Source organism: Populus trichocarpa, chromosome 2, assembly GCF_000002775.5.
Source record: "Populus trichocarpa isolate Nisqually-1 chromosome 2, P.trichocarpa_v4.1, whole genome shotgun sequence".
NCBI lineage: Eukaryota > Viridiplantae > Streptophyta > Magnoliopsida > Malpighiales > Salicaceae > Populus > Populus trichocarpa.
The window spans coordinates 24,970,702-24,998,551 of NC_037286.2; the positions used below are offsets into that span (position 1 = coordinate 24,970,702).

General features: G+C 37.9%; 2 protein-coding genes across 8 annotated transcripts; one reads left to right on the forward strand and one right to left on the reverse strand.

Moving 5' to 3' along the window:
- The first annotated feature begins 5,092 nt into the window (after window positions 1-5,092).
- LOC7461515 (protein ESSENTIAL FOR POTEXVIRUS ACCUMULATION 1) lies at window positions 5,093-14,355 on the forward strand. Its single transcript, XM_006386863.3, has 10 exons — window positions 5,093-5,260; window positions 6,459-6,547; window positions 6,756-7,643; window positions 7,722-7,842; window positions 7,937-8,128; window positions 8,462-9,232; window positions 9,385-12,133; window positions 13,041-13,234; window positions 13,309-13,368; window positions 13,753-14,355. The coding sequence occupies exons 1-10, from the start codon at window positions 5,191-5,193 to the stop codon at window positions 14,124-14,126; spliced, it is 5,508 nt and encodes a 1,835-aa protein (XP_006386925.1). The 5' UTR covers window positions 5,093-5,190; the 3' UTR covers window positions 14,127-14,355.
- A 966-nt stretch (window positions 14,356-15,321) lies between these two features.
- LOC7474527 (uncharacterized) lies at window positions 15,322-27,827 on the reverse strand. 7 transcript variants are annotated; one of them, XM_052450759.1, is made up of 7 exons: window positions 27,711-27,827; window positions 26,722-26,801; window positions 24,184-26,128; window positions 19,481-19,560; window positions 17,007-17,909; window positions 16,140-16,478; window positions 15,322-16,010 (listed from the first exon to the last, which is right to left on the reverse strand). In XM_052450759.1, exons 5-7 carry the CDS (start codon window positions 17,292-17,294, stop codon window positions 15,513-15,515), a joined length of 1,125 nt encoding a protein of 374 aa, XP_052306719.1. In that variant the 5' UTR covers window positions 17,295-17,909; window positions 19,481-19,560; window positions 24,184-26,128; window positions 26,722-26,801; window positions 27,711-27,827; the 3' UTR covers window positions 15,322-15,512. The 7 variants fall into 7 exon arrangements, with proteins under 7 accessions (XP_052306719.1, XP_052306718.1, XP_024451213.1 ...); XM_052450758.1 differs by having other exon boundaries at window positions 20,794-26,128; XM_024595445.2 differs by having other exon boundaries at window positions 17,055-17,909; window positions 20,470-26,128.
- Between the last annotated feature and the right edge of the window lie 23 nt (window positions 27,828-27,850).

Here is a 27,850-nt window from a genome sequence, read left to right on the forward strand (position 1 = left end):
AAATGCAAAAACAAACATGCTTTAATAAGAAAATTCAACCCAACCTGAAATGAAAAATAATTATCATCACCCAACTTTTGTATAATATAAAAAAAGTCACATTAATTTATTTCATCTTTATAGTATGAAAAAAACTTCAACAAGAGAAAAGAAAAAAAAATTAAAGAGGAAAAAAAATCAAATTGGAAATATCTTAAAAGGAAAAAAAATTGAGGGAAAGAAATTAGTTGCCGGTGTATTGAGCGCTGCTCTGCTATGCATTATTCATGGTTCTACTGTAGAAAATACTTTATTTGAAGCTAGTGATGGTGCAAATACATTCTGTGCTTTTAACCCAACTTAAGCATTTTTATATTTGAAAAAAAAAATTGATATTGACCCGCGGTGGAGCGCTGGTCAATATGCTAATTATTATATTATTATGTAATGGTTATTTGTCAATATATTTTTTTAAAAAAATATATTGAGATAATATTTTTTTTTATTTTTTAACACTGATTTTTTATATTACCATATCAAAATAATACACAAACATCGCTTTCCTCGCTTTGTTTGTTACTAGAATTCTTTCTTACTTGGGTAGTTGGATCTTGATAATTAGAATGGGTAAAGCTGGCAGCAGAGCCCAACTCTATTGGGTCCTGCTGGACAGCTACCTCGCTCTATTAGGTCCTGTTAAGTAGCAAGGTCCAACACTAAGAGAAAAAAAATTCAATCAATCCAACCTCAAATGAAAAAAAAAATTATTATCACCCCACTTTTATATAATACAATATAAACATGTCCCATCATTTATTTTTTCTTCACTGTATGAAAAAAAATTCAATAAGAGAAAAGGAAAAAAAAATCCACAGAGGCAAAAAAACTAAAAATTGACATATTTGGATCTGGCTCAAAGCCGAATCCAATAGTCTTGGGTCTGGCTGCGAGGCAGACCTAATAGCGCTGGGTGTGGCTGTCAAGCTAGACCCAGTATCTGTTGGAAACGATTTGGGTTTGGCTGTCAAGTCAAACCTAACAACTTTTGGCACGGAATACATAAAAGACAACGCCTCCCAACAATATTTTTTAATTAAAAAACAGAAAAGACAATGCCCCCTTACACTACAATGTTGTCTATAATGCAAATATTCTATAGTTATAGTGTGATTCACAATGCAATGAGTTTATATTCGCAATAAATATACAATGTTTTTCGAACCCCTTTTAAAATACAGTATAATGTTTCCTTTCCTGTTCTTACTTTTGCAATTTACCTTTCAGTATTTCTTGGTCTTAATATGTCTTTTATTTTCATGATACAATCATTCGCTACTCAAGTTATAAAGCAAATTCATGCATCTTGTTTTTTTTTTGTTTTATATAAATAAATTTTATTTTCTAAAATAAAAATCATTTATTTTTAAATAATAATCCTAATATGTTAGCCTTATATAATATTTTTTTATGACATGAATTTATTCAATCAATTTTATTTATATTTATATTTTTATTATTTTTTGTTAATTTAAATAAACAAGTTCATTTAATACAATCAGATAAATATTTTATTTTGTATGATTAAAATATAATTAGTTAAAATCATGTTAAAAAGTAATTGTAAATTTAGATAAATGGTTTAACAATTTATCAATGAACAATTTTTGTTTGTTAATTTAAAAGTGTATAATTTATTTATTTTAATCTAAGGATTTTATACTTTTTTGTGATAGGTTCCAGGAATTTTAAATCATATCCACGTAATCATTGAGTTGGGTGCTTGGTAGTGTGGTAGCGGTTGCTTTTCAAATAACTTTTTGTGCTGAAATGCATGCCAATGATATTTTTTTTATTTTTTAAAAATCATTTTTGACATCAGCACATCAAAACGATCCAAAACGTACAAATCATATTAAATTTTAGCAAAACAAAAATTAAATTTTTTGGGAACGCGGTTTACACCGCGTTCCCAAACATGTTCTTTAGTCAACTAATTTTAAAATTAAAAAATTACCGATTGTTTCAATTATTTTTAGATATGAAGTTATTTAGTTTTTTCACCAATAATGATTTGTTTTCCTATTTATGAGATTATTTTGTTTAATTAGATTCCTTTTTTTTATATTAATTTAAATTACCCTCGATACAAAATATCTTCTAAAATAAAAGTGTTTTAGACTTAAAACAAATCTACATTACCTTGTGTTATTAATTAAAAGAAAGAATAAGAGTGGTGAGATTTGAATTCGTAACTGTTTAATAATTAAGATTCTGATATCATGTTAAAGAACTTTATAAACCTAAAAGCTTAAACGGTTAAGTGATGTTCCAAATATATAATTTATATTGTTCTCTAATATTTATTTATAAGTGAAAGTCATTTGAGTTTGAAACTTGCATTAACTCACATTATCTCATGCTTAATTTTTATTAATTAGATTGGAGGTGATGAGATTTGAACTAATGATCATTTGATTTTTTATTCACATATTCACACTATATTATATTATTAACTAGAAAAAAAATAAAAAAATAAAAATTCAAACTTATCACTATTTAATCATAAAACTTTAATATTATATCAAAATAAAAATAAAAATCATAACACCTAAAAATTAAAAAAATTGAAGTTACAAAGTGAGGTCTCAGTACAGAGGATGGATAACCGTTTAAGGGTTTTAATTTCAGCACGGCAACAATTCTAACAAAATATCTAGAGATATGTGGGAATATTATTAGTATTTAACTGACAGACAGTAGAAACGTATTACTTTAGGAATAACCTGCTGACAAAAAATATTCATTGCAGCCAAATAGCTACTCTGTTAACAGTTATAGGAAGTTGCAGTAACTTAAAATTAACCCCATGGCACTGTCACTGAAGTTAGTTTTACTTTGTTGGGAAGCTCCGATGTTCCAGCAAATCCTCCAACTCATATAGCTCGGACATAACTTTGTACACTTTGCAGCTTTGTAATACAACTTCCTGGAATCTTAAGAGATGGCATATTTTCTGAAATTTTCCTTAAGTTAATCTCCTCCTTTCCAACACAACAAGGCTATAACGAATACCTGCAGTTAGACTTGCAGGTTCTCGCATGACTGTCGAGGCTATCATTCTATCGAACCAAGGCCCCTTCTGGTATTGCTTCTCAACCTCCTTTTTATATAGAAAAGCAATACCAAAGAGGCTCTAGGCTGTAGAGCCAACACAATCCCGCAGCTCCAGGGAACCCCATTCTTGCGTTTGAGCTTGCGTTGCCACATTATTGTTTATTGCCAATACAATGACACTTGCCAGGTCCAACTACTACGTTTTTGAAGGGCTTGAAAGCCAATTGAATTATTCTTGAACCCACCTGTGAAATCCAGAGAAAGAGGAGAAAGGTTTGGATTACACTTGGACTGTTGTGATGTATACTCGAGTCTGGATCCATCCCTCATGACATGGTCCAGTCAAGACGCTACACTTTTATTAAATCAGATTCAAGACTCATGATCTTCTCTGCCTTGACTTATGAGTTCCAACATCCCATCCTCGCCTTTTCTTCTTCATTTAAGAAAAAAGAAAACCACAGGACAGGAATAAAGCAATGGCCTGTGGCCTAAAATTCAACAACAGGCTCAAACAAAAACACCCCCACAAAGCAGAGTGTCCACGATCCCTGATCCGGAGCTCTAGACTGCCACTAGACCATCCAATCTCAGCTCTCTCCGCCAGCAACTCGGCCTTTTAGCTGGCTCCAGTTACCAATTCTTGCACCCATCTTTAACTTCAAATTATACCCAGTTTTTCTTTTCTTTTCTTTACAAGAGAACCGATCATCATTCATTATTATCTCTTTTGGCTTTTGCACTTACGATCAAATCTACAAGCTGAAGGAACATCAGCGGCTGGGAATATTGGAGACTGAAAACTAGCTTTGGGGCTGTCGTTAGCCATGGATGTCGGTGGTGATAGACATAGTTGCAGACAAAAAGGGTGCGAAGCAAGAAGAAACCCATTTTTTGAGGTTTTCGACTTTTTTGTTTCTTTTGAGACAGGGAAACAGAAAAAAAACGTTACACAAGTTAAACCTAACCTAAGCCTGGCAGCGCACACTATGATGTCTACTGGTCTGCTAGGGTTATCTGCTCCTCTCTATCTTCGACACGCATTCTATAATGTCGTTTTGGTAGAGTCGCCGTAACTTGCGCGTCTCGGGGGTTCATTACGCACCCTCAGCGAGGGAAATGAAGATAAACCTCGCGATTACCCCTCTACCACGTCACCATATCTCACGTGCAAAACACGCAAGTAAATCTATCTCAAAAGAAAGTCTTTTATTGGATGATGTGTATTTTATTAATCTTTTCCATTTTGGCTTATTACGGTTTTGCATATGACACTGTGTTTGAGCGAGTTTTAAAAATATATTTGGTTTTAAAAAATATTTAATTAATATTTTTATAATAATTTTGGATAGTTTTAACATACTATTACTAAAAATAAAAAAATTATTTTAATACATATTTAAATAAAAAATACTTTTAAAAAACATTAAAAAACAGAAACTACCATCCGAAACAAGTACTAAATTTTGTCAAATATCAAATTTCCACCAAAAATCAAATTTGGATTCTAATGAATAAATACTTGTTTTTTTTAAAAAAATAGTTAATTAAGATTTAACAAAAAAACCCTATCTCCAATCATTAATCCCCTTTATTTTTTCAAAATGTTTTCTCATTTTATTTATAAAAATAATATCAAAAAATAAAATTAAAAATTAAAAAAATGAATCATCTTTAATTTTTTATTAGTTTTTTTAATGAATTGCTTTTACACTTGTATGATTAAACTAATTTCGAATTATGAGTCACATAATTTAATCAAATTTTAGGTTTTTTCCTTATTGTTAAATCCAGAGAGACTAAAATATTCTCCATCTTAGTTAGTAATATTCTTCTTTCCTTTTTTCTAAGCAAGAAGAAAAGAGAGCGCGTGAGCATAATTAAAAAGGTTTAAGCAAAACAAAATCGGACAACCAAATATGTAACTACCCTTATGCTAACGTACGCCGGGTAGGGATATCATTTTAACCTACCCTTTTTATATTCCCTCTTCTCCCTTCTTTGCCCCCATTTTCTCACCTCGCTCAAACAAATCAAAAGCAGCACCCAAATATCTCTCTCTCGACGCTCTGCTTCTGTTTCGGTCACCGATCATCCATGGCTAATAATTCCGTCTCCGATTCCCGTCACGGCCTCTCCCTCACGCCTCCTTTCCAGATCTCCAAAGGTGTTAACGATTTCTCTCTCTCTCGCTCCTCTTAAACCTCTTTCAGTTTCTTTCAGTTTAATTTGGCCTTTTTTTCGGGGAGAAAAACAGAACCCTATCTTTTCCTTTTCTTCATTTGAACCTGTATTTATTTGTGGATTTTGTGGCTTTCTTTGACTGAATGTCGGTGTTTGTTCTTTATTTTTTTAGGGTTTTGTGTTTATTTTTGCAAATGCGATAATATTATTGGGTTTCTGTTAAATTTTGGATTACGTTGGGAAGGAGTGAAAGTGCAGTGAATTTGTTAATTTTCTGTCTTTAGCTAAGTATTTTTTAATTATTTTTTTCCATTTGGGTTTCTAGAGGATAAACTGGAGTGATTATCATTTTTGGAATTTTTTAATATTTTTGAATGATAATATAATTTTGTTTGTGGTGTTTTCCGCTGCTTTTAGTTTTTTGCTTTCAACCCCATGCTATTGTTTGTTTTGTTCTACATGTTAGGGTTTGCATCAGAAGACTTGATTTTTTTCACTTTCCTTGCGGATAAAAGCCAGTAAAATGTAATTTGAACCAGAAATGGACTTTATTAAATTTGCATGATTTGGATTACATTTGTTATGTTTATACATTGGGACCTGTTGATTAATACATGCTATTAAATTTCTGTTTTTGTGATATTTCGCCTAAGTGTCAGAAGCTACTTGTGTTAGGTCATCCATTAGAATTTATGACAAATAGGTCTAGCTGCAGGAACTCTTACTCAAGAGAGTGACAGTTTAGTTTTCACCTTTGGGCCAAAAGCGATTATAATCTGGTGACAGAAGCTCTAAATATACAAATGAAGAAACAAGGATCTTTCAATTTTTTGTCTAGTTGGTTGTTGTTAAGCTCTCTTTTTGCTATTTCTATTCCAATTGTCTCCCATTGAATGCTCTGATTTTTTAAGTTTGAAGGTGTCTTTGGATTAAGTAACAAGTTTCATGGGATAAGATTTGTAATCATCTGCTGAATGGAAGTTGAATGTTGTTTGATCCAATAAGCAACGGGGGCACCGTTGCCAGTTTCTCAGTAACTATGTTGCTTTGGCTAAATCAACGGAGTTCACATCAATTAATTCCTGTCATTCAATGGAATAGCTGAGCATATTATTTTAATTATTGTTTTGAAAATGCGTGGAAAGTTTTTTTTGTTGATTCCTTCTGTTTATTACATGCAGATGCTCAAGGTTCTGACAATCCTATTCCGCTGTCACCGCAGTGGCTTCTGCCAAAACCAGGCGAGAGTAAACCTGGAGTAGGAACAGGGGTCTGATATCACAACCTTTTTACTGTATTAATGATCTTTTACCATCAGAACTTGCTTATTCATGGACAAATTTTTGGTTTTTACATTATATTCCTTAGATGAATGTACCCTCTTGCTGTCACCATGCAATCCATGTAAACTCTTTGATGTGATTACTTTAGCCTGCAATTTAATCCTCTTCTTTTTGTGCTGTTGATGGGGTATACAGGAAAGCAGCCCGCTTCCAGCTTATGGCAATCGCTCAGATAGCATGAAGTCATCAGGAAACACCGAGGAGATGCATGACCAGAAGAAAAAGGATGTTTTTCGGCCTTCCTTGCTTGATATGGAAACTGGTCGTCGTGATCGTTGGCGTGATGAAGAAAGGGACACCAATTCCACCATGCGTAAAGATCGCTGGAGAGATGGAGATAAAGAGCTTGGCGATAGCCGGCGGATGGAGCGCTGGACAGAGAATTCATCCACCAAACACTATGAAGCACGCCGTGCCCCTTCCGAGCGCTGGACTGATTCAAGTAACAGGGAAACTAATTATGATCAGCGGCGTGAGAGCAAATGGAACACACGCTGGGGGCCGGACAACAAAGATACAGAAGGTTCGCGTGAGAAGTGGTCAGACTCTGGCAGAGACGGTGACACACCATTTGAAAAGGGGCTGTCTCATCATTCTGGCCATGGAAAAGATGAACGGGAGGTTGATCATTATCGTCCATGGAGATCTAACTCCTCCCAAGGTCGAGGGAGGGGAGAGCCACCTCATCACCAATCTTTAACACCGAACAAGCAGGTTCCAACATTTTCGTATGGTCGAGGACGTGGGGAAAGCACTCCAACGTATCCTCTTGGTCGTGGAAGGCTTAGCTCTGGTGGAATCTCCACGAACAGCGCTTCTACTAATTCTCAATATTCGGGAGGTATTTCAGACAAAGGAGAAAGTGGTCAGTTAAGCTATAGTAGGACTAAATTGGTAGATGTATACAGGATGACTGACATGAAATCACGCCAACTACTGAACGGGTTTGTGCAAGTGCCTTTGCTTACACTGGAAGAGCCCTCGGAGCCACTGGCACTCTGTGCACCCAATCCTGAGGAATTGGTAAATTTTTATATATTGATTATCTGGGTGGATGCTAGCATTGCTTTATATTTATTTGATTTCTTATTGCCCGAGTAGGTAGTTTTGAAAGGAATTGACAAAGGGGACATAGTAAGCAGTGGTGCACCTCAGATATCAAAAGAAGGATCTCTTGGTCGGAACTCAATTGATTCTACACAACCAATGAGAGCCAAGCCTGGTACTTTATTTTTCGAAGCTGTTTTTATTCCATTGTACTTGCACATATTCTAGAGTAAGGAAATAATTCTGTTTGGATTGGCATGTCTTTGTAGGTGGTAAGGAAGATGTGCCACACTCTTTTGATAATGGTAAAGATGAAAGCCTCAACATTTTGACGGGCGGTCATGGAACATATTCTGATGGATTGTCTCATGAAAGACAGACACAATATCATGGGTCGAGCTCAAAATTGGAAATGATGCAGGAACCTAAGATGTATTCTGATGACAAGTTCAAAGTTGAAGGTAACTGACACAAAAGTGGTTTGTGCATGTGTTTATTAAGCTGAGCTGGCTGCCTTTGAAATCATTCAATGAGCTATGAAGGTGGCCCTTTTTCTTCAAACTTAACAAGACTAGAAAAATAATTATCTTGAACTCAAATTAAAAATTTGTGTTTGTTGCTTGTTATAATTTGGTTTTTGGTTCAGATAATTTTCATCTGTGCTTTTACTGTCTGCCCCCTTTTACTCTTAGTCCAGTCTGTAAAACTTTGGTATGTTACTGTATGAGAGTGTGCTCCATTTAAAGTGCCCATAGTCCTGGTGCATTATAATAATTATTATTTTCCATATGCAGCTTTTAGAGAAACCAGTCCTTACAAAAAGGATGATGAGGTGCCTAGAAGTAGGGAATTGACTGTGGAGGGAAATACTTCTGCGCATTCTGGAACTCCATGGCGAGCCCCATCATTGGTAGAGCAGTTCAATACTGTCTCGCATGACTGGAGAGATGCTTCCAGTGATGTCAGGTCAAGGGCTGCTGATATGGCCCGGAATCAACCCCCAAAAGATTCTGAAAATCCATGGGAAAGCAATGCGGCCAATCCATCATTCTCTAGAGACGAAGCAAAATGGCAGACCAATGAGGATCCCATTATGAAAAGGCAGCCATCTGCTGCTCTGGACAGGGAGCAAGAGGTCAAGAAGTTTTCACAACCCTCTCCTGAGAACCTGGTTCTGTATTATAAGGATCCCCAGGGTGAAATTCAAGGTCCCTTTTCTGGCAGTGATATCATTGGGTGGTTCGAGACTGGATATTTTGGCATAGATTTGCAAGTTCGGCCGGCAAATGCATCACAGGACTCACCCTTTTTGTTGCTTGGTGATGTCATGCCTCATTTGCGAGCCAAGGCAAGGCCACCACCTGGGTTTGCTGGGACAAAACAGAATGAATTCACTGACACATCTAGCAGGCCAAACATTAGCAGCTTTGGAAACATGCATCCTAGCTTAAAGGAGTTTGATGTTATAAGAAATGATCCAAGGTCTAAACCTGGTTCAGCAACAGAAGCTGAAAACCGATTCTTAGAGTCACTGATGTCTGGAAACTTGGGTCCTTCATCACAAGGTTCGGTTACCCCCAGCTTATTTTCATTTTTTACAAATGAACTCTGTTTTATTGAGCAGCCCTATGCTTTGGGCATTTCCCCTTGGTTTCTAAATGTAGTTGTCATCTTGTTGCATCTTTATGCGAACTTGATGGTTATGTTTTCTCTTTAGGTTCTCAAGGATTTACTGGAAATAGTTCTGGTGGTGTGCCATCATTGGGAGTTGATGGTGGGAACGATCTACACCTGATGGCAAAGAAAATGGCACTTGAACGACAGAGATCATTACCTGGTCCTTATCCATTTTGGCAGGGAAGAGATGCTCCATCCATAGTTTCAAAGTCAGAAGTTCACCCAGACTCCCTGATGCAACATGCAAAACTCCTATCCTCTTTGTCTGACAATCCGCATCAGCCTCCTCATTCTCAAAATGCTGATTTGATGTCCATTCTTCAAGGCCTATCTGACAGGCCTGTCTCTGGCATAAATAATGGCGTTAGTGGTTGGTCAAATTTCCCTGCCCAGGAGAGCTTGGATCCACTTCAGGATAAGATTGACTTGCTCCATGCTCAGAATTTTCCACCACAAGTTCTCTTTGGGCAACAACAGAGACTGCAGCGGCAGAACCCACCTTTAACAAACCTGCTTGGTCAAGGTATAGACAACCCGTCTGGTATTTTGACACCTGAAAAATTGTTGCCCTCAGCTTTACCCCAGGATCCACAATTACTCAACTTGTTGCAACAGCAGTACTTGCTGCAGTCACATTCCCAGGCTCCTATTCAAACACAGCAGCTTTCAGTGTTAGATAAGCTTTTGTTACTCAAGCAGCAGCAAAAACAGGAGGAGCATCAACAGTTGTTGTGGCAACAGCAGTTACTTTCCCAAGCTATGCCAGAGCACCATTCTCATCAGCGTTTTGGTGAGCCATCTTATGGAAAATTACAGACTGCTTCAATAGCTACAGGAAATGCTCCTGTGGATCCTTCTCGGCTTCAGCTGTCTAAAGAATTGCTTACAACTGGTCTACAGTTGCCAGTTTCAAATGTTCAAGATGAACACACTACCAGTTTATTGAATTTGCCACCTCAAGTTACCCATGATGTCACTTATAATGTCAATTCTGAAGCATCTTCTCTCCATCTTCCACATCAAATGTTTGGGAATGTTAATCTTCAAAAAAGTTGGGGTACAAGTCCCGGAAAACTAGGTGATATTCATCCGAAAGAATCTTTACCAGCATCACCATTTGTTGATAGCTCACCCTTGCCAGGGCGGATGAACAAATCTTCACATGAGGCTTCTGTTGCATCTGAACCTGTCCCCTCTTCTGACTTCCGTGTTCCTCTTTCACTGGATCATACGTCAGAAGTCCCTTGGAGAACTGAAGAAAGTGCAAAGGTTTTGGTATCTGAGGCTACTGCAGATTCTGTTCATCAGGATTCTCATGAAATCTCTGATCCAGTAGCGTCAGCAGGAACTGGTGAGAATGCAATTTCAAAGCCCGAACATGCCAGTGTTCTAAAAGTTGAACTAGATAGCTCACTTGATGAGCAGCAGGTTGATAGAGATCGATTGAATACTGAGCCTGAAGTGGCAACAGTAGTGAAAAACATTGAAATTCGTGAGACAAGAAAAGCTTCTGAGAAGAAATCCAGAAAGCAAAAATCTGCCAAGTCAAACTCCTCTTCTGACCAGGCAAAGGTAGCAATAAAGGCTTTGTCTTTGCAGCAATCAAAGCAATCTGAAAATGAGGGGCCAAATGCTGGTCTAACAAGATTTGAATCACATGATGGAACTGGAGAAAATCTTTCTGGGACATCTCCACAAAAGGCAAGAGACAACAAGTTTGGGACTTCTGCAGAAGTTGTCGAATCCCAGCAGGTTACTAGTTCATTGTCTGCCATCAATTCTGGAGAGGGTGAATCGAAACTAGCTGGGTCCGTCCCGGTTCTTAGTGCACAGATTCAATCAAGTCAACGTGCTTGGAAACCTGCTCCTGGTTTCAAACCGAAGTCATTGTTGGAAATTCAACAGGAAGAGCAAAGGAAGGCTCAGGTTGGCCTGGCAGTTTCTGAGACCAGCACTTCTGTCAACCATGCAAGTTCATCCACTCCTTGGGCTGGGGTTGTGGCTAGTTCAGACCCAAAAATTTCTAGAGATATTCAAAGAGAAATGAATAATACTGACATAAATGTGGGAAAAGCAGAAATTTCACTCTCTTCTAAGAGCAAGAAAAGTCAGTTACATGATCTATTGGCAGAAGAAGTTTTGGCAAAATCTAATGAAAGAGAGATGGGAGTTTCTGAATCTTTATCTGGCCTGACTACTCAACCAGTTGCAACTAACAGTTTAGAATCTATAGATGATGGAAACTTTATTGAGGCTAAAGACACTAAAAAGAATCGCAAAAGGTCTGCTAAAGCAAAGGGGGCTGGAGCTAAGGTGGTAGTGCCTATACCTTCTACTGAAATGGCTGTTAGTTCAAGTCCCATTGAGAAAGGGAAAGGCTCTCGCTCTGTGCAGCAGGAGAAGGAAGTATTGCCTGCAATTCCATCTGGCCCTTCTTTGGGAGATTTTGTTTTTTGGAAGGGAGAGCCAGCAAACCATTCTCCTTCTCCAGCATGGTCTGCTGACTCCAAGAAGCTTCCAAAGCCCACATCTTTAAGGGACATCCAAAAGGAACAGGAGAAAAAGGTCTCTTCTGCCCAGCCTCAGAATCAAATACCAATTCCTCAGAAACCTCAGCCCGCTCAATCCGCACATGGAAGTGGCTCTTCATGGTCGCATTCTGCATCTTCTCCTTCAAAGGCTGCTTCTCCTATCCAGATAAATTCCCGTGCTTCTTCTCAGTCAAAATACAAAGGAGATGATGAACTATTTTGGGGCCCGATTGATCAATCTAAGCAGGAGCCTAAGCAGTACGATCCTTTCTTTGCCTATCTAACTAGCTTTTAGTTTATCAAACATTGCTTCTTTAGTTGAACCATTCTTTCTATTCTTTCTATTCTTAGAGCTCTGCTCTTGTGAGCATACTGGTTTTCTGCAGATGCCATGTAAATTTGATCTGGTTTATTATATTTTGCAGTATGTTTTTACCTGTTTGATTAGTAGATTTTTCCTGTTTGGGATTCTGCATTTCTTTTTGTTGCTGTTTACTCGCCTATAAAAAATGGCTATATTGCAAGGCAGCTGATTAATTGGTCCCTCTTCAACCAGCTTAAACTAGTGACGGAATACCTTGTTGTTTCTGTCCACTTCCCATTTTGTCCTCCCCTGTTTTCGAGTCCCTTAATTATTCCAGTGATTCTCCAAAATGATAGCATTTGACCTGTTCTAGTTGCCTAATAGAAAATATTTTTTAAGCATTTGAAACAGGAGCTACCATTTGATGCCAAAATAATTTCTTTCTTGTGGGAACCATTCATGTGAAGACATGGAAGTTAAGCTCAGTGGTGCAGGGTTTAGTCAGAACAGTGATTCAGGCTCAAAAGTTAAATGAATTTGTTGTGAAATGTTTGTGACTTAGTGAAATAAGCTGGGTTTCAACTTATTTTGAGTCCACATAAAAAGTTCAAATGTGAGAGCTCCATTGTAAATTTCACATGAACAGGTGTACTAAGTTTAGTGATTGTTGGTACTTTGCTTTTGAACTTGGCATATTTTGCCAAAATTCAAAGGACTGTTAGATTTTTTTTGTCGTTGTTTGTTGGGTAAGCCTCTGTCTATTTGTTGCTTTCTTTACATCATTACCCCTTGCTGTCTCCTCAATCAATGCCCCTGATGGGAGAAATTGAAAGTAAATTTTGATATCTTTCTTCTAAACAGGTCAGAATTCCCTCATATTTCAAGCCAGGGAAGTTGGGGAACCAAAAATACTCCTGTAAAAGGAGCACCAGTTGCATCACTAGGGAGACAGAAATCTGTGGGCGGCAGACCTGCAGAGCATTCACTTTCATCTTCAACAGCCACTACTCAGTCGTCTCTTAAAGGGAAACGAGATACGATGAACAAGCATTCAGGTAAAGTGACAATAGGCTGTTCATCTTAACCTGTCAAGAATTGTTGTTGACCCGTTATGTTTATTTTTTTTCAGAGGCCATGGAGTTCAGGGCTTGGTGTGAAAATGAATGTGTTAGACTTGTTGGGACTAAAGGTACCATTCTATGTTCTTTCTTCTTTTGCTTGACATTTATTTACTAGAATTGTGATTTTTCATCGAACTTGATTTTAAGCATTTGGGTAACAAGTATCTATTGCAGATCGATAAATATACTTGTTACAAACTTTACTTTTCCCACTCAAAAGATTACGATCTTTCAAGCATACATATAACAAGTACCATGGTCTTTAGTAGTATGGCTTCTCTGCCAGATAGGTCAAATTTCATGTATTGCAGAGATTTAAATAGTTTTCTACTTTCCTTTGGCTGTAACCCATGGTTCAATACAAAACTCTGTTCATGCATCTGACATGTTGACTTAAAACACTTTTGTTGGTCTTTAAGTTTTATCTGATGCAATGGAATCCCTTGTGATAGATACAAGTTTCTTGGAATACTGCTTGAAGCAATCCAGATCAGAGGCGGAGATGCTTCTGATAGAAAATCTTGCATCATTTGATCCTGATCACGAGTTCATCGACAAATTCCTCAATTGCAAAGAGATGTTAGGAGCAGATGTTCTTGAAATAGCCTTTCAAAGGCAGAATGATTGGAAGACCAGTGGGATCAGTGCCAAAGATGTGACTTTTGACAATGCAGGTGTTGAAGATTATGACCGTGAAGATGGGTCGGGGAAGGGTGGAAGCAAGAAGAAAGGGAAAAAGGGGAAGAAGGTCAACCCTTCTGTTTTAGGATTTAATGTTGTCAGTAACCGGATCATGATGGGCGAGATTCAGACACTAGAAGACTAGGAGTTTTGGATGGTAGTTGTAAATACGCTTTGACTACACTGTTAGTAAATGTTTTACATTAGGATTAAGTTTCTCTACATAGATCAACAGCAGCAGTATCAATTTGATCTGCTCAAGCAATTTTGTGGACTAAAATTCCTGCGGTAGAGTTACTGTCTTTTTTGTCAGAGAATAACGAAGATTTATCATAAACCATGAAGGCAACCTTGACTGGTGCATTGTTTTCGTCGGTTCCCTGTTTTTGGTCCATTCATGTTGTACAGTTAGGAAGGAGGCAAGTTAATTTTCAGCCCTAGAGTAATATATTTACAACACCCCTCGTCAGAGGCGCGGGTGGGAAATGTTTTGACTGAAGTTGGTGGTGGCTTCATTTGTATGCATTTATGTCAAGGTGGGTTATACAAAGCTGGAAATCGGTTACTTTTTCTCTTGGTTCAATCGTGATATAGTTAATTTGTTCAGGTCCCTTGCTCCCGCCAGTTTTTGTAGCCAGGGATGCTGGCGAGGATGGTTCAGGTGGTTGAAAAAAACATCACTGAAGCCCACATATTTCTATCGTTTGTTCTACTTTTGACTCTGTAGTCAATTGATAAGATCCCTGGGCTGATGTTCTTGGCAACGCTTAAGATCAGGAGGTTTGGGCATCATATAATGCCGGAGGTAAAGCCCTTGCCGGATTCTGTTATAATTGCTCGACAAGGGGTCTGGCCTGGGAGAGGGCTATTGGGGGGGTTTGGTCGGCAATTGAAGTGTACCACTACCCAAAATAGATAGTTCCTCCACTAATGAAGAAGAAGAAGTCCTCTTGATGTAGATTGTCTGCTGAACTAATTGTTAGAGCAATTTTGCAACATGAAAGCCCTTGCAAGTTGCAACCAAGTACCCTATTTGTAAGAGGTTTTTGTTGTTATGCATGGAAGTAGAGAACTTGAGATCCTAATCAAGCAAAACGCTTCCAATGGTCTTTCACTTGACTCTTTCTTTGAGACAAGGCATCCACTTATCCTTAAATCATTATATTTACCAAATACCATCTCATATTTATCACATTCTGAACGAATTACTTGTTGGGTTGGTTCCATTCAAGTTAGATGTAGAATTGATGCGTGTAAACATGTAGATTCAACAATTTATTCTTGATGTATTTTACAAGAAAATTAACCTGTTTCTTTAATTTGATGGAATGAAAAAGATATTTCAGAGATAAATTTGTTGGGTCGTCTTCTTTTTCAATGAATGGTTCTGTATATTTAAAGAAAAAATATTTCTCACTTCCTACATTCATACCCTTTATAAGAAAACTTCTCAGCTTCCAACTCACCTATATATACAGGGAATTTCCTTTGAGTCACATTTTTGTTCCCGTAACTCGAATAAATTGTATGGTCACAGCTCTCCACCTTCTTGTTCTCTCTTAAGATCAGCAGGAGGTAAAAAGCAATCCATCGACAACCCACATATGTTAAAATCAACTTCTTCAATCATCCATGTTTCCTCTATTTTCCTCTTATGATTATGTGATGCTCCATATCTGTAAAGTGTTGCGATGGTCTTTCCACTATGTGCTATATTGATGCCTTCAATGTATCTGTAATCTCCGATCACTGACTCTATACTTGTCTCCCAAAACACATTATCATTTCCTTTAATCGGTTTCATCTTCACTAGTTTCGTGTCCTCGAATTTGACAAGCAGTCCTGTTCTTTGGCTGAAGTAGCCCCATATTGTATGGTGTACGATTTCTGTATTGGATGAACTTTGAGCTTTAAGGGTGTTTGAATCGGTCTCGAGCTTGAGTACAAAGCAGTCTTCATTGTTCACTGCCTTCTCTGCAACGCATACTGCTTCTAAGAACAAGTTGGCAGGGCACCTTGGATCCAATCCCTATTGGCATCACAAAGAAAACCATCTTCAATCATCTTGACATTCCAAAAAGATACGGAATCAATAGTCTTAGATTACATACAGCGATTATTTTGTCACTAGAAGATTCACATTCAGAGAAGGTTATACCTGGAAGAACCGCCGCAAAGGTCTTGGAGGACCTCTATTAGCATGAGAAGCCTGAGACGAGGATTGGTTCCAAGCAACCTTGCCATCACTGCCTGCACTGACCTTGTAACCCGAAACAACTAGTTCTAGGTACCATAAATCAGGGTTTTTTTGCCATAGCACAAACCCTCCAACCTCGTACTTTCCTCCTGGGTGCACACTGCCATCACCTTGGTGCATTTCTGATGCAGTCATCTTCACCTGCCCCACTGCATACATGCTTTTCACTGAATTCAGTGCCAACGATCCTCCAATTGCTGCTATATATTGTTGTACTATGTATTTCGCGGTAGAGGCTTCCTGTTCACGAAACAAGTCACTGTTAGTAAACTATCTATGCATTGTTAATCACAAGTAACATTTCCAGGTCCAGTTGAAGGCATCGAGCTGCGTTCTCATCAGCCTAGCTAATCAATAAAAAGTAGAATGAAAAGTTGTAGTTTTGGAAATGTTGAGGGTTAATGTTTCCCTTTTCATTGTTTCCTTTCTCTTCCATATCAGAAATGAAATGTGAAGTAATTAAGTGAATATCCTTATGGCCATAGCAGGCGTATAGGTGAGTTAATAGCATGCTGAAACTGCCAATGATTCTCAATTTTGAAAATGCTGAGTGGTACCTTAACCTTTGCAGGGAATGTTTTCAAAACAACGAAGCATGCTCACCATTATAGCACACCAAGATTTTCAGATAATCTCTCAAATTACATGAAGTCCAGCATTGAATTCCGTACCTTAATTATGTACCTTCCATTTCCATGTTCAGATTTAACCAAAAAAGAAAAGAAAGGAGGAAAAACTTGAAGAGGAAAATGAAAGAGTCATACATACAATGTTACAATCTTTAAGAGGACGAGTGAGAGGCTGGTCAGGGTTCACCTGAAAAGGGATAAGAGGAGAGCCAACAAGCTTAAGCAATGCTATAAATTCATTATCTGATTTAGATTGGAGATGGGTTGATTTATCAGCAGCAGCTTGAGCTCTCATCAATGCGCGCATGTTTTGCCAACGAGAAGCTGAACTGTTGCCCATTTTTGTGAACATCTCTTCAGGTATAGGCACCTCCAAGACGGTGTCAAGTGCATGTTCCCTGTCATAATTAGGACACAACTTCCTCATAGAATTCCAGGAAAAAACCCTTTTCACTTTGATTGAATCCAAGAGAGCAACCCAACAGGATAGAGAGAGAGTAGGAAATGAAATCTAAATCTTGATTGAAATGCCGGGCAATCAACGAGAGGGAGATGAAAGACTGCGTCCTTTTCTTTTTCCTTTTCCTGTCTGGGGTGTTCCTTGCGCGTAGCAATCGTGGGTGCACGATTTCAGGGGTTTCTTCAATATTTGCTAAATTTGGGGAGCAGATGGCACCTTGCTATTGGACTAGTTTCAACTTGCCCCCATCTCATTTAGCCAACCAAAACCCCACTTCTTGCTAGATTCTCGACCTGTTTGCTTCGGTCTCATGTCTCAAACTAAACTGGCGATCATAAGTTATCATATCGACACTCGATATTGGCCCGTGAAGGAAGCCCGTGCTCTCCATCTGTATCGTCGAAGTGGAATTGCAGATGGCGCAGATTGGATGGGGGCATTTGCCTACCCTGCTGCGCCTGCTTTTGAGAGAATTGATATGGCTGAAACGAACATGGAGGTCCTGGACGATAGAGTGATGATCTAGCTCTGTTTTTCATCATAATCATTGTTTATGGACACTTGAATGCTATTTTTCCGTACCTGTATCAAGACAATGAGATTGCACTGTCAAATTCTAATCTCCATGACAACGAAGTAAGCATCTGTAGGATTTTGGTGGGTGTTTTCCCCCCCAAGAAAAAATCAAATTGAACTTCACCTTTGTCAACCTTTAAATACTATCTAACATTACAAGAGATTTGCAATCCACAAAGAAGCATGCATTTTCAAAGAACAAAAATGTTGAGGCAAAAGCAACCCGGCAAATTTCTAGCGATCAGACCACTACAAGAGGCGAAAAAGGTTTTATAGTTCATGTGAATGTGTTAACGCGGTAATACAATGTTTCAGAATGTGTTTAACTTTGAGCTTGAAAAAATATTATTTCTTATGTTTTTTCAAGCTAATCATAATTTGATTGAAAACAGTTTATTCAAACAAACACAATCATTTGCACACATGATAATATCAAGCATATGATCAGACATTTTAGTGGTTGTTTGGTATAACGGAAAAAGTTATTTTTTAAAATGCATTTTTATTTTGAAAATATATTAAAATAATATATTTTTTATTTTTTAAAATTTATTTTTAACATCAGCACAATTAAAAATATCAAAACAATTTAAAAAAATTAAAAATTTACAAAACCATGGTTAAACCGTAACGCTATTTGTTTCTTTAAAGTTATATTAAATTTTTAATATAGCAATAATTTTATTTAAATCTGTCACGACCCGAATCCCGGATCCATGACCGGCACATAGGCAAGGTTCCCCTCCAAGGTTCCATACCTATGCGAACCCAAACTTACACACAAACTTATCCTAACTCAATCAGAGTTCAACGCAGCATTAACAACAAAATCAACTTCATAATATAATTGAATTGTGTTAATACAAGAGTTAATATAGTTCATAGTTCTAGAGCACTAACTTGACATAAAAGGAAGGTACAAATTACAACCAAAAAGCAGGTTCGGAAGGTTCAACAAAAGTAACTTGCTATCAAGCTATAAGCCTGAAAAGAATAATAATGAGAGGGTGAGTTCAACAACTCAGTGAGTAGATAACGTTCAATATACACACACGAGGTAATAAAACAATGAGAAATATATATACAAGTATGGCTCTAGGTTCTTATAGAAAGGTTTCTCAAATAGGCCATAACAAGAATATCATATGGTAAAACTCGTCAGAAAATCAAAATGCAATGAGCATGAGGTTCCGTACTGTGGGATGATCAGTCCACACAGGTTGGTGACTCCCTCGACCAACTAGGGTTCAGATACGATGTGCACAAAGACTAACACTACCCTGTTAGCATGGGTATTCTGACTGACATACCATAGGTTCATAATCATAATCAAACGGACATATTCATATCTCAAGGCTCAACTCATGACATCAATCAAATGAGGAGCTATCAATTCAGAAGTCAATTCAGAATATATATACTGGTTCATATCAATAATTCGGATTCAACAATTGATCATGTTTATCATAACAAGGATAATAATCAACATATATATTATCAAGAAGCATGATTCAATTCATATTAACAAATCAAATATTTATACTATTTCTCATGCATATGGAAAATTATCCACTCACCTGACTCGAAAGCAACAAAACTCAAAGCTGATATCGAAGGAAATCCTACTGACGTCCTGCCGGTAGAATATCAGGATTATCTGAATATAAAGGAGACATATTCAAGAACGACTCGAAAGAATATTTAACTTATTTAATACACTTAACTAAGGGTGTATTCCGTAATCCTATATGTTTTTGAACTCACTAATCAATTTTCTCAAAAACCCAAAAATCTAACGGTTTTTCCGAAATCTAATCCATAATAAAACAAATAATAAAATTGGTAATAATTCACTAAATAACCCTTAATTATTCATCAAACCAATCTGCAAAAGCTAATATTACAGCTAGGGACTAATCTGTAATTTATCCTATTTTTAAGGGTCAAATTGCAACTTTTGTCTAATTGGAGGACCAAACTGAAATTTATCATAAATCCATGAATATACTGAAATTCTGACCATAATTAGTCCTCATTTCTGTCCAGATCATCTCATTATACTCCAAGGACCATTCTGGAATTTTACCAAATTTTTAGGGTCAAATTGAAGGACTAAATTGAAAGTGTTAAATTCTCTTATCTATACAGTAATTCTGTCCATAATTCATATGTTATTCTGTTCAGAATCTCGGAATATGCTCCAAGGACCAATCTGCAAATTTTCCAAAGTTTGGGGACTAAACTGTAATTTTCCAAAATTGAGGGACCAAACCGAAATTTTGTCATCTTCAACCTCCAACCCATAATTTTTAACAGAAACCTACTGTTCTCTCCAAATTCCTAACACAATTTCACCATTCAAACAAAATCATAACTCAAAATCATCATCTTTCAATTCAATCTCTCAAAATCATCTAAATAATCAAATACCCACAACAATTAACCCATAACATTCAACTTAATTCATCAATTAACCCAAAACACAAATTTTCAAAACCCTAACATTCATCAAAACTGAAATTAAAGCTAAAGAAAACATATTATACACATTAAAGCATAATCTTACCCCTTTTTACTTATTTCCTCCAACTCCTTTCCTTTTTCCCTTATTTTCCCCTCTTTTCTCTTCTTCTTCTTATTTCTCCCTTCTCTCACGGTTTGCTCTCTCAAATATTCAGATCTCTTCTTCTTCTTTTTTTTTCTTCTTTCTATTTATATATATCATCTCTTTATACAATTACTACAATACCCTTCATTTATTTTATTCCTACATCTTAAGCCTTCAAGGGCTTTCTAGCCTTTTCCTATCCCTTTAATTCAAAACATTACAATCTCCCCACCTTATAAAAGTTTCGTCCTCGAAACTTAATAGAAAAGATTGAATACTTACCGATATTATCGAAAAGATGAGGATACTCCTCACGCATCTTATCCTCGAGCTCCCATGTCGCTTCCTCACGTGAATGACCTTTCCATTTCACTTTTACTGAAGCTATATCCTTCGACCTAAGCTTCCTCACTTGTCGGTCGACTATAGCTTCCGGTTGCACCTCATAAACCATATCATCTCTCAATTCAATGGGATGAACCTCTAACACATGCGATGGATCTGACATATACTTCCTTAGCATGGAAACATGAATTACCGGATGAATAGCAGACAAGTTTGGTGGTAATGCTAACCTATAAACAACAGCCCCAACTCTCTCCAGAATCTCATACGGTCCAATGAATCGAGGACTTAACTTGCCTTTCTTCCCAAACCTGAATACTCCTTTTGTCGGTGATACTTTTAAGAACACACAATCACCCACTGAAAACTCTAAGTCACGCCTTCTTTTATCTGCGTAACTCTTTTGTCTGCTCTGAGCAGTTTGAAGCTTATTTCTAATTACCTCTATCTTCTCTGAGGTAATCTGAATCAACTCTGGTCCCATTAGCCTCTTCTCACCAACCTCAAACCAACAAACCGGTGATCTACACTTCCGACCATACAAAGCCTCATAAGGTGCCATCTCTATACTAGCCTGATAACTGTTGTTGTAAGCAAATTCCACTAATGGTAGGAACTTACTCCAACCAACTCCAAAATCCATGACACAAGCCCTCAACATATCCTCCAGGATCTGAATAGTCCTCTCAGACTGACCATCTGTCTGAGGGTGAAAAGCTGTACTCAACTGCACTTTAGTACCCATAGCTTTTTGGAATTTCACCCAAAACCGCGATGTAAACTGTGGACCTCTATCAGACACTATCGAGATTGGCACTCCATGCAACCGTACAATCTTTCTAATAAACAATTCCGCCAACTTTGCATATCTATAAGTAATCTTAACTGGTAGAAAATGGGCTGATTTTGTCAACCTGTCAACAATCACCCATATTGAATCATAACCCTCCTGACTCCTAGGCAATCCTGTCACAAAGTCCATTGTGATCCTTTCCCACTTCCATTCTGGAATCAACAATGGTTGCAACAATCCAGGAGGTTTCTGGTGTTCACCCTTTACCCTCTGACAGGTCAAACACCTAGAAACAAAGTCTGCTACATCAGCCTTCATCATATTCCACCAATAACACACCTTAAGGTCTTTATACATCTTGGTGGAACCTGAATGCATTGTGTAAACTGTCTGATGTGCCTCTACCATCAATTCTCTCCTCAGATCATCTACATCAGGTACACAAAGCCTATCCCTATATCTCAGCACATCATCATCACCTATCACAAAACCTGCAGCCTTACCCTGCTCAACCTCATTTCTAATCCTGAGTAGTGAATCATCTTTCTTCTGAGCTGCTTTTATCTTATCAAACAAATCTGACTTAACCTGAAAATGAGCAATCATTACTCCAGCTTCACTAAGATCAAATCTGACTCCTTCATCCACCAACTCATGCAGCTCCCTAATCAGAGGTCTTCGTACCTCCTGAATATGAGCTAAGCTCCCTAATGATTTTCTACTCAAAGCATCGGCAACTACATTTGCCTTACCCGGGTGGTAATGTATGGTACAATCATAATCCTTCAGCAGTTCCATCCATCTCCTCTGCCTCAGGTTTAGATCCCTCTGCTGAAAGATGTATTTCAAACTCTTGTGATCTATGAAGATGTCACAAGTTTCACCATACAAGTAGTGTCTCTAAATCTTCAAGGCAAAAATTACAGCCGCCATCTCTAAATCATGTGTAAGATAGTTCTGTTCATGCTTCTTCAGCTGCCGTGAAACATAGGCAATAACCTTGCCATGCTGCATTAGAACACATCCTAACCCCACTCTCGAAGCATCACAATACACTGTGTAACCACCAGAACCTGATGGTACTGCTAGAACAGGCGTTGTAGTCAATCTCTCTTTCAACTCCAAGAAACTTTTCTCACAAGCTTCAGACCACTGAAACTTAACATTTTTCTGCGTTAACTTAGTCAATGGTGCAGAAATCCGAGAAAAGTTCTCCACAAACCTCCGATAGTAGCCGACCAAACCTAAGAAACTTCTAATCTCTGTCGCCGAAGTAGGCCTAAGCCACTGCTTAACTGCTTCAATCTTTTGAGGATCAACTTCAATCCCATTCCTTGACACTACATGCCCAAAAAATGCTACACTCTCCAACCAAAACTCACTCTTTGAGAACTTGCCATACAACTGATGATCTCGCAGAGTTTGAAGCACCATTCTCAAGTGCTGCTCATGCTCCTCCCTAGACCTCGAATACACCAAAATATCATCAATAAAAACTATTACAAATCGATCAATAAACCGGCCAAACACTCTATTCATCAAATCCATAAAAGCTGTTGGCGCATTTGTCAACCCAAAAGACATCACTAAGAACTCATAATGACCATACCGAGTTCTAAAAGCTGTCTTCAAAATGTCCTCCTCTCTTATCCTCAACTGATGATACCCAGATCGAAGATCGATCTTAGAAAAGAATTGAGCTCCCTGCAACTGGTCAAACAAATCATCTATGCGAGGGAGTGGGTATCTATTTCGAACTGTCACCCGATTCAGTTGCCTATAATCTATACACAACCTCAATGACCCATGTTTCTTCTTCACAAACAACACTGGGGCTCCCCAAGGGGACACACTTGGTCGGATGAACTTTTTATCCAACAAATCCTGCAGTTGCTCCTTTAGCTCCTTCAATTCTGCTGGCGCCATACTATATGGTGCCATTGATATCGGTTCAGTACCCGGAACCAAATCAATACAAAACTCAATCTCTCTATATGGAGGCAATCCAGGCAAGTCATCGGGAAAGACATCAATAAACTCCCTAACTATAGGGACTTGGTCTAATTGAGGAACTTCTTTCTCTATATCCACTATATATGCTAGGTAGCACTGTACCCCTTTTCTGGCCATTTTCCTCGAGATAGCCGACAACATAATTGATGGAGACCCAATCTTATCTCCTTGAAATACCAACCCAACTTCTTCATCTAGATCAAATATTATTTTCTTACCCCAACAATTTACCGAAGCCCTATGCTTTGCCAACCAATCCATTCCCAAAATCACATCAAAATCAACCATATCTAAGACATTTAAGTCTCCCATAAAAATCTTATCTCCAATCTCTATTTCACAATCCAGATACACATACTTCACTAATATTAATTCATCTAAGGGAGTGGAGACTGAAATTGGGGATTTTAACAAAGTTGGTTGTTTATCTAACCTCATGGCAAAATATGGGGACACAAATGAATGAGTTGCACCCGTATCAAACAACACTTTTGCTTCAAAAGAGCAAACAGGAAGAATACCTGAAACAACTGTGTTGGATGCCTGAGCATCCTGCTGAGTCAAGGCAAAAACTCTAGCATGCCTCTGACCCTGCTGTATCTGACCTCTATCACCTGCACCCCGGCCTCTCTGACCACGGCCACCAAAACCTCTACCCCCATGAGCCACAGACTGGCTCGTCGATGGTGCCTGAATAGGATGCTGGACTGAAGCAGATAACCCCGAAGCTGACAACTGTCTCCTCGGGCACTCTCTGATCTTATGACCTATCTGGCCACAACTAAAACAAGCCCCAGTCCTTCTGTAGCACTCTGCACTAGTATGACTTCCTCCACAATGCTGACATGAAGAACTATCACTAGGTGAAACAAATGAACTACGAGGTGCAGTCTGAACTAAACTCTGAGTGCCACTACTGCCACTTTGACCGCCTGAGCCACTAACTGACGGTCTCTGTCTAAACCTCCTCTGAACCCATGAGCCCTGACGGCCACTTCGTCCCCTAGACAGACCTGCACTTAATCCCTGTTGCCTAAAAGACTGACCCTCTTCTCTAGGCCTCTTAGACTGGCCTGCAGTCATGTCCTCTAATTCTCGCGCCTCTATCAACCTGGCGCTATCAACAGCTGAGGAGTATGATGGAAACACCTGTGACACCATCACCATATACATAGAGGATTTGAGTCCTCTAATAAACCTCTTTACCCTCCACTCCTCAGTGGGTAGAAGATGTTCTGCATACCTAGACAGCTGAGTAAACTTCAGATCATACTCATCCACTGTCATGCTCCCCTGAGATAGCCTCTCAAACTCATAAAGTCGAGCATCCCCGACGCTCTGAGGGAGAAACCTGTCTAAGAACATGGAGCTAAACTCCTTTCATGTCCACTGAGCCTCTACTGGTCTTGCTCTTTTCCTAGACTCAAACCAAGAGATTGCCACATCTCCTTCCAACCTGAACGATGCCAAACTCACAGCTCGGTGGTCTGTACATCCCAAAGCTTCACACCGTCGCCAAATATCATCTAGGAACCTCTGAGGATCCTCTGAACTATCCATCCCAGTAAAACTAGGAGGTGCCAACTTCATGAAGTCATTCAACGGCACATTAACTCCCTGAACAGTATGGGATGTCGAGGGTACATCTCTATCCCTCCTTCTATCTCTCTCCATAGAAAACTCTATCCAGGTCCGCACAACCTGACTAAGTTGCTGAAACTCTGTAACAGGTTCAGGGTCAGCTACCCCCACACCTGTTTCATCAACTATATCTTCCTCTTCTATCTCCTGAGGCTCTTCCTCCACTGATGGAGGTACCTCCTCAACATGTTAAGGCACGGGTGCACCGCGCCTCCTTCTCTGCCTTGCAGTTCTCAACCGCCCAATAGGGACATCATCCTGATCATCCTCTACTCTAATAGTATCAGCTATTCGTCTATTCCTCGGCATTTCCTAAAATAAAAGTGAGAGCACTCAAGTCATGCTAGAACAATAGCATGATAATTATCACAGAATTATAGGAAAGCATATCTATCACAAGGAAGAAGACATGCTTGATGAGAATTCAGAATTTCAAAGACAACAAATAAGACAACACGGATCCTAATGCTCCACTTATTATGAAACTTAATTATATTATTGTTTTTTTTAACCTAAAGCTCTGATACCAAGTTTGTCACGACCCGAATCCCGGATCCATGACCGGCACATAGGCAAGGTTCCCCTCCAAGGTTCCATACCTATGCGAACCCAAACTTACACACAAACTTATCCTAACTCAATCAGAGTTCAACGCAGCATTAACAACAAAATCAACTTCATAATATAATTGAATTGTGTTAATACAAGAGTTAATATAGTTCATAGTTCTAGAGCACTAACTTGACATAAAAGGAAGGTACAAATTACAACCAAAAAGCAGGTTCGGAAGGTTCAACAAAAGTAACCTGCTATCAAGCTATAAGCCTGAAAAGAATAATAATGAGAGGGTGAGTTCAACAACTCAGTGAGTAGATAACGTTCAATATACACACACGAGGTAATAAAACAATGAGAAATATATATACAAGTATGGCTCTAGGTTCTTATAGAAAGGTTTCTCAAATAGGCCATAACAAGAATATCATATGGTAAAACTCGTCAGAAAATCAAAATGCAATGAGCATGAGGTTCCGTACTGTGGGATGATCAGTCCACACAGGTTGGTGACTCCCTCGACCAACTAGGGTTCAGATACGATGTGCACAAAGACTAACACTACCCTGTTAGCATGGGTATTCTGACTGACATACCATAGGTTCATAATCATAATCAAACGGACATATTCATATCTCAAGGCTCAACTCATGACATCAATCAAATGAGGAGCTATCAATTCAGAAGTCAATTCAGAATATATATACTGGTTCATATCAATAATTCGGATTCAACAATTGATCATGTTTATCATAACAAGGATAATAATCAACATATATATTATCAAGAAGCATGATTCAATTCATATTAACAAATCAAATATTTATACTATTTCTCATGCATATGGAAAATTATCCACTCACCTGACTCGAAAGCAACAAAACTCAAAGCTGATATCGAAGGAAATCCTACTGACGTCCTGCCGGTAGAATATCAGGATTATCTGAATATAAAGGAGACATATTCAAGAACGACTCGAAAGAATATTTAACTTATTTAATACACTTAACTAAGGGTGTATTCCGTAATCCTATATGTTTTTGAACTCACTAATCAATTTTCTCAAAAACCCAAAAATCTAACGGTTTTTCCGAAATCTAATCCATAATAAAACAAATAATAAAATTGGTAATAATTCACTAAATAACCCTTAATTATTCATCAAACCAATCTGCAAAAGCTAATATTACAGCTAGGGACTAATCTGTAATTTATCCTATTTTTAAGGGTCAAATTGCAACTTTTGTCTAATTGGAGGACCAAACTGAAATTTATCATAAATCCATGAATATACTGAAATTCTGACCATAATTAGTCCTCATTTCTGTCCAGATCATCTCATTATACTCCAAGGACCATTCTGGAATTTTACCAAATTTTTAGGGTCAAATTGAAGGACTAAATTGAAAGTGTTAAATTCTCTTATCTATACAGTAATTCTGTCCATAATTCATATGTTATTCTGTTCAGAATCTCGGAATATGCTCCAAGGACCAATCTGCAAATTTTCCAAAGTTTGGGGACTAAACTGTAATTTTCCAAAATTGAGGGACCAAACCGAAATTTTGTCATCTTCAACCTCCAACCCATAATTTTTAACAGAAACCTACTGTTCTCTCCAAATTCCTAACACAATTTCACCATTCAAACAAAATCATAACTCAAAATCATCATCTTTCAATTCAATCTCTCAAAATCATCTAAATAATCAAATACCCACAACAATTAACCCATAACATTCAACTTAATTCATCAATTAACCCAAAACACAAATTTTCAAAACCCTAACATTCATCAAAACTGAAATTAAAGCTAAAGAAAACATATTATACACATTAAAGCATAATCTTACCCCTTTTTACTTATTTCCTCCAACTCCTTTCCTTTTTCCCTTATTTTCCCCTCTTTTCTCTTCTTCTTCTTATTTCTCCCTTCTCTCACGGTTTGCTCTCTCAAATATTCAGATCTCTTCTTCTTCTTTTTTTTTTCTTC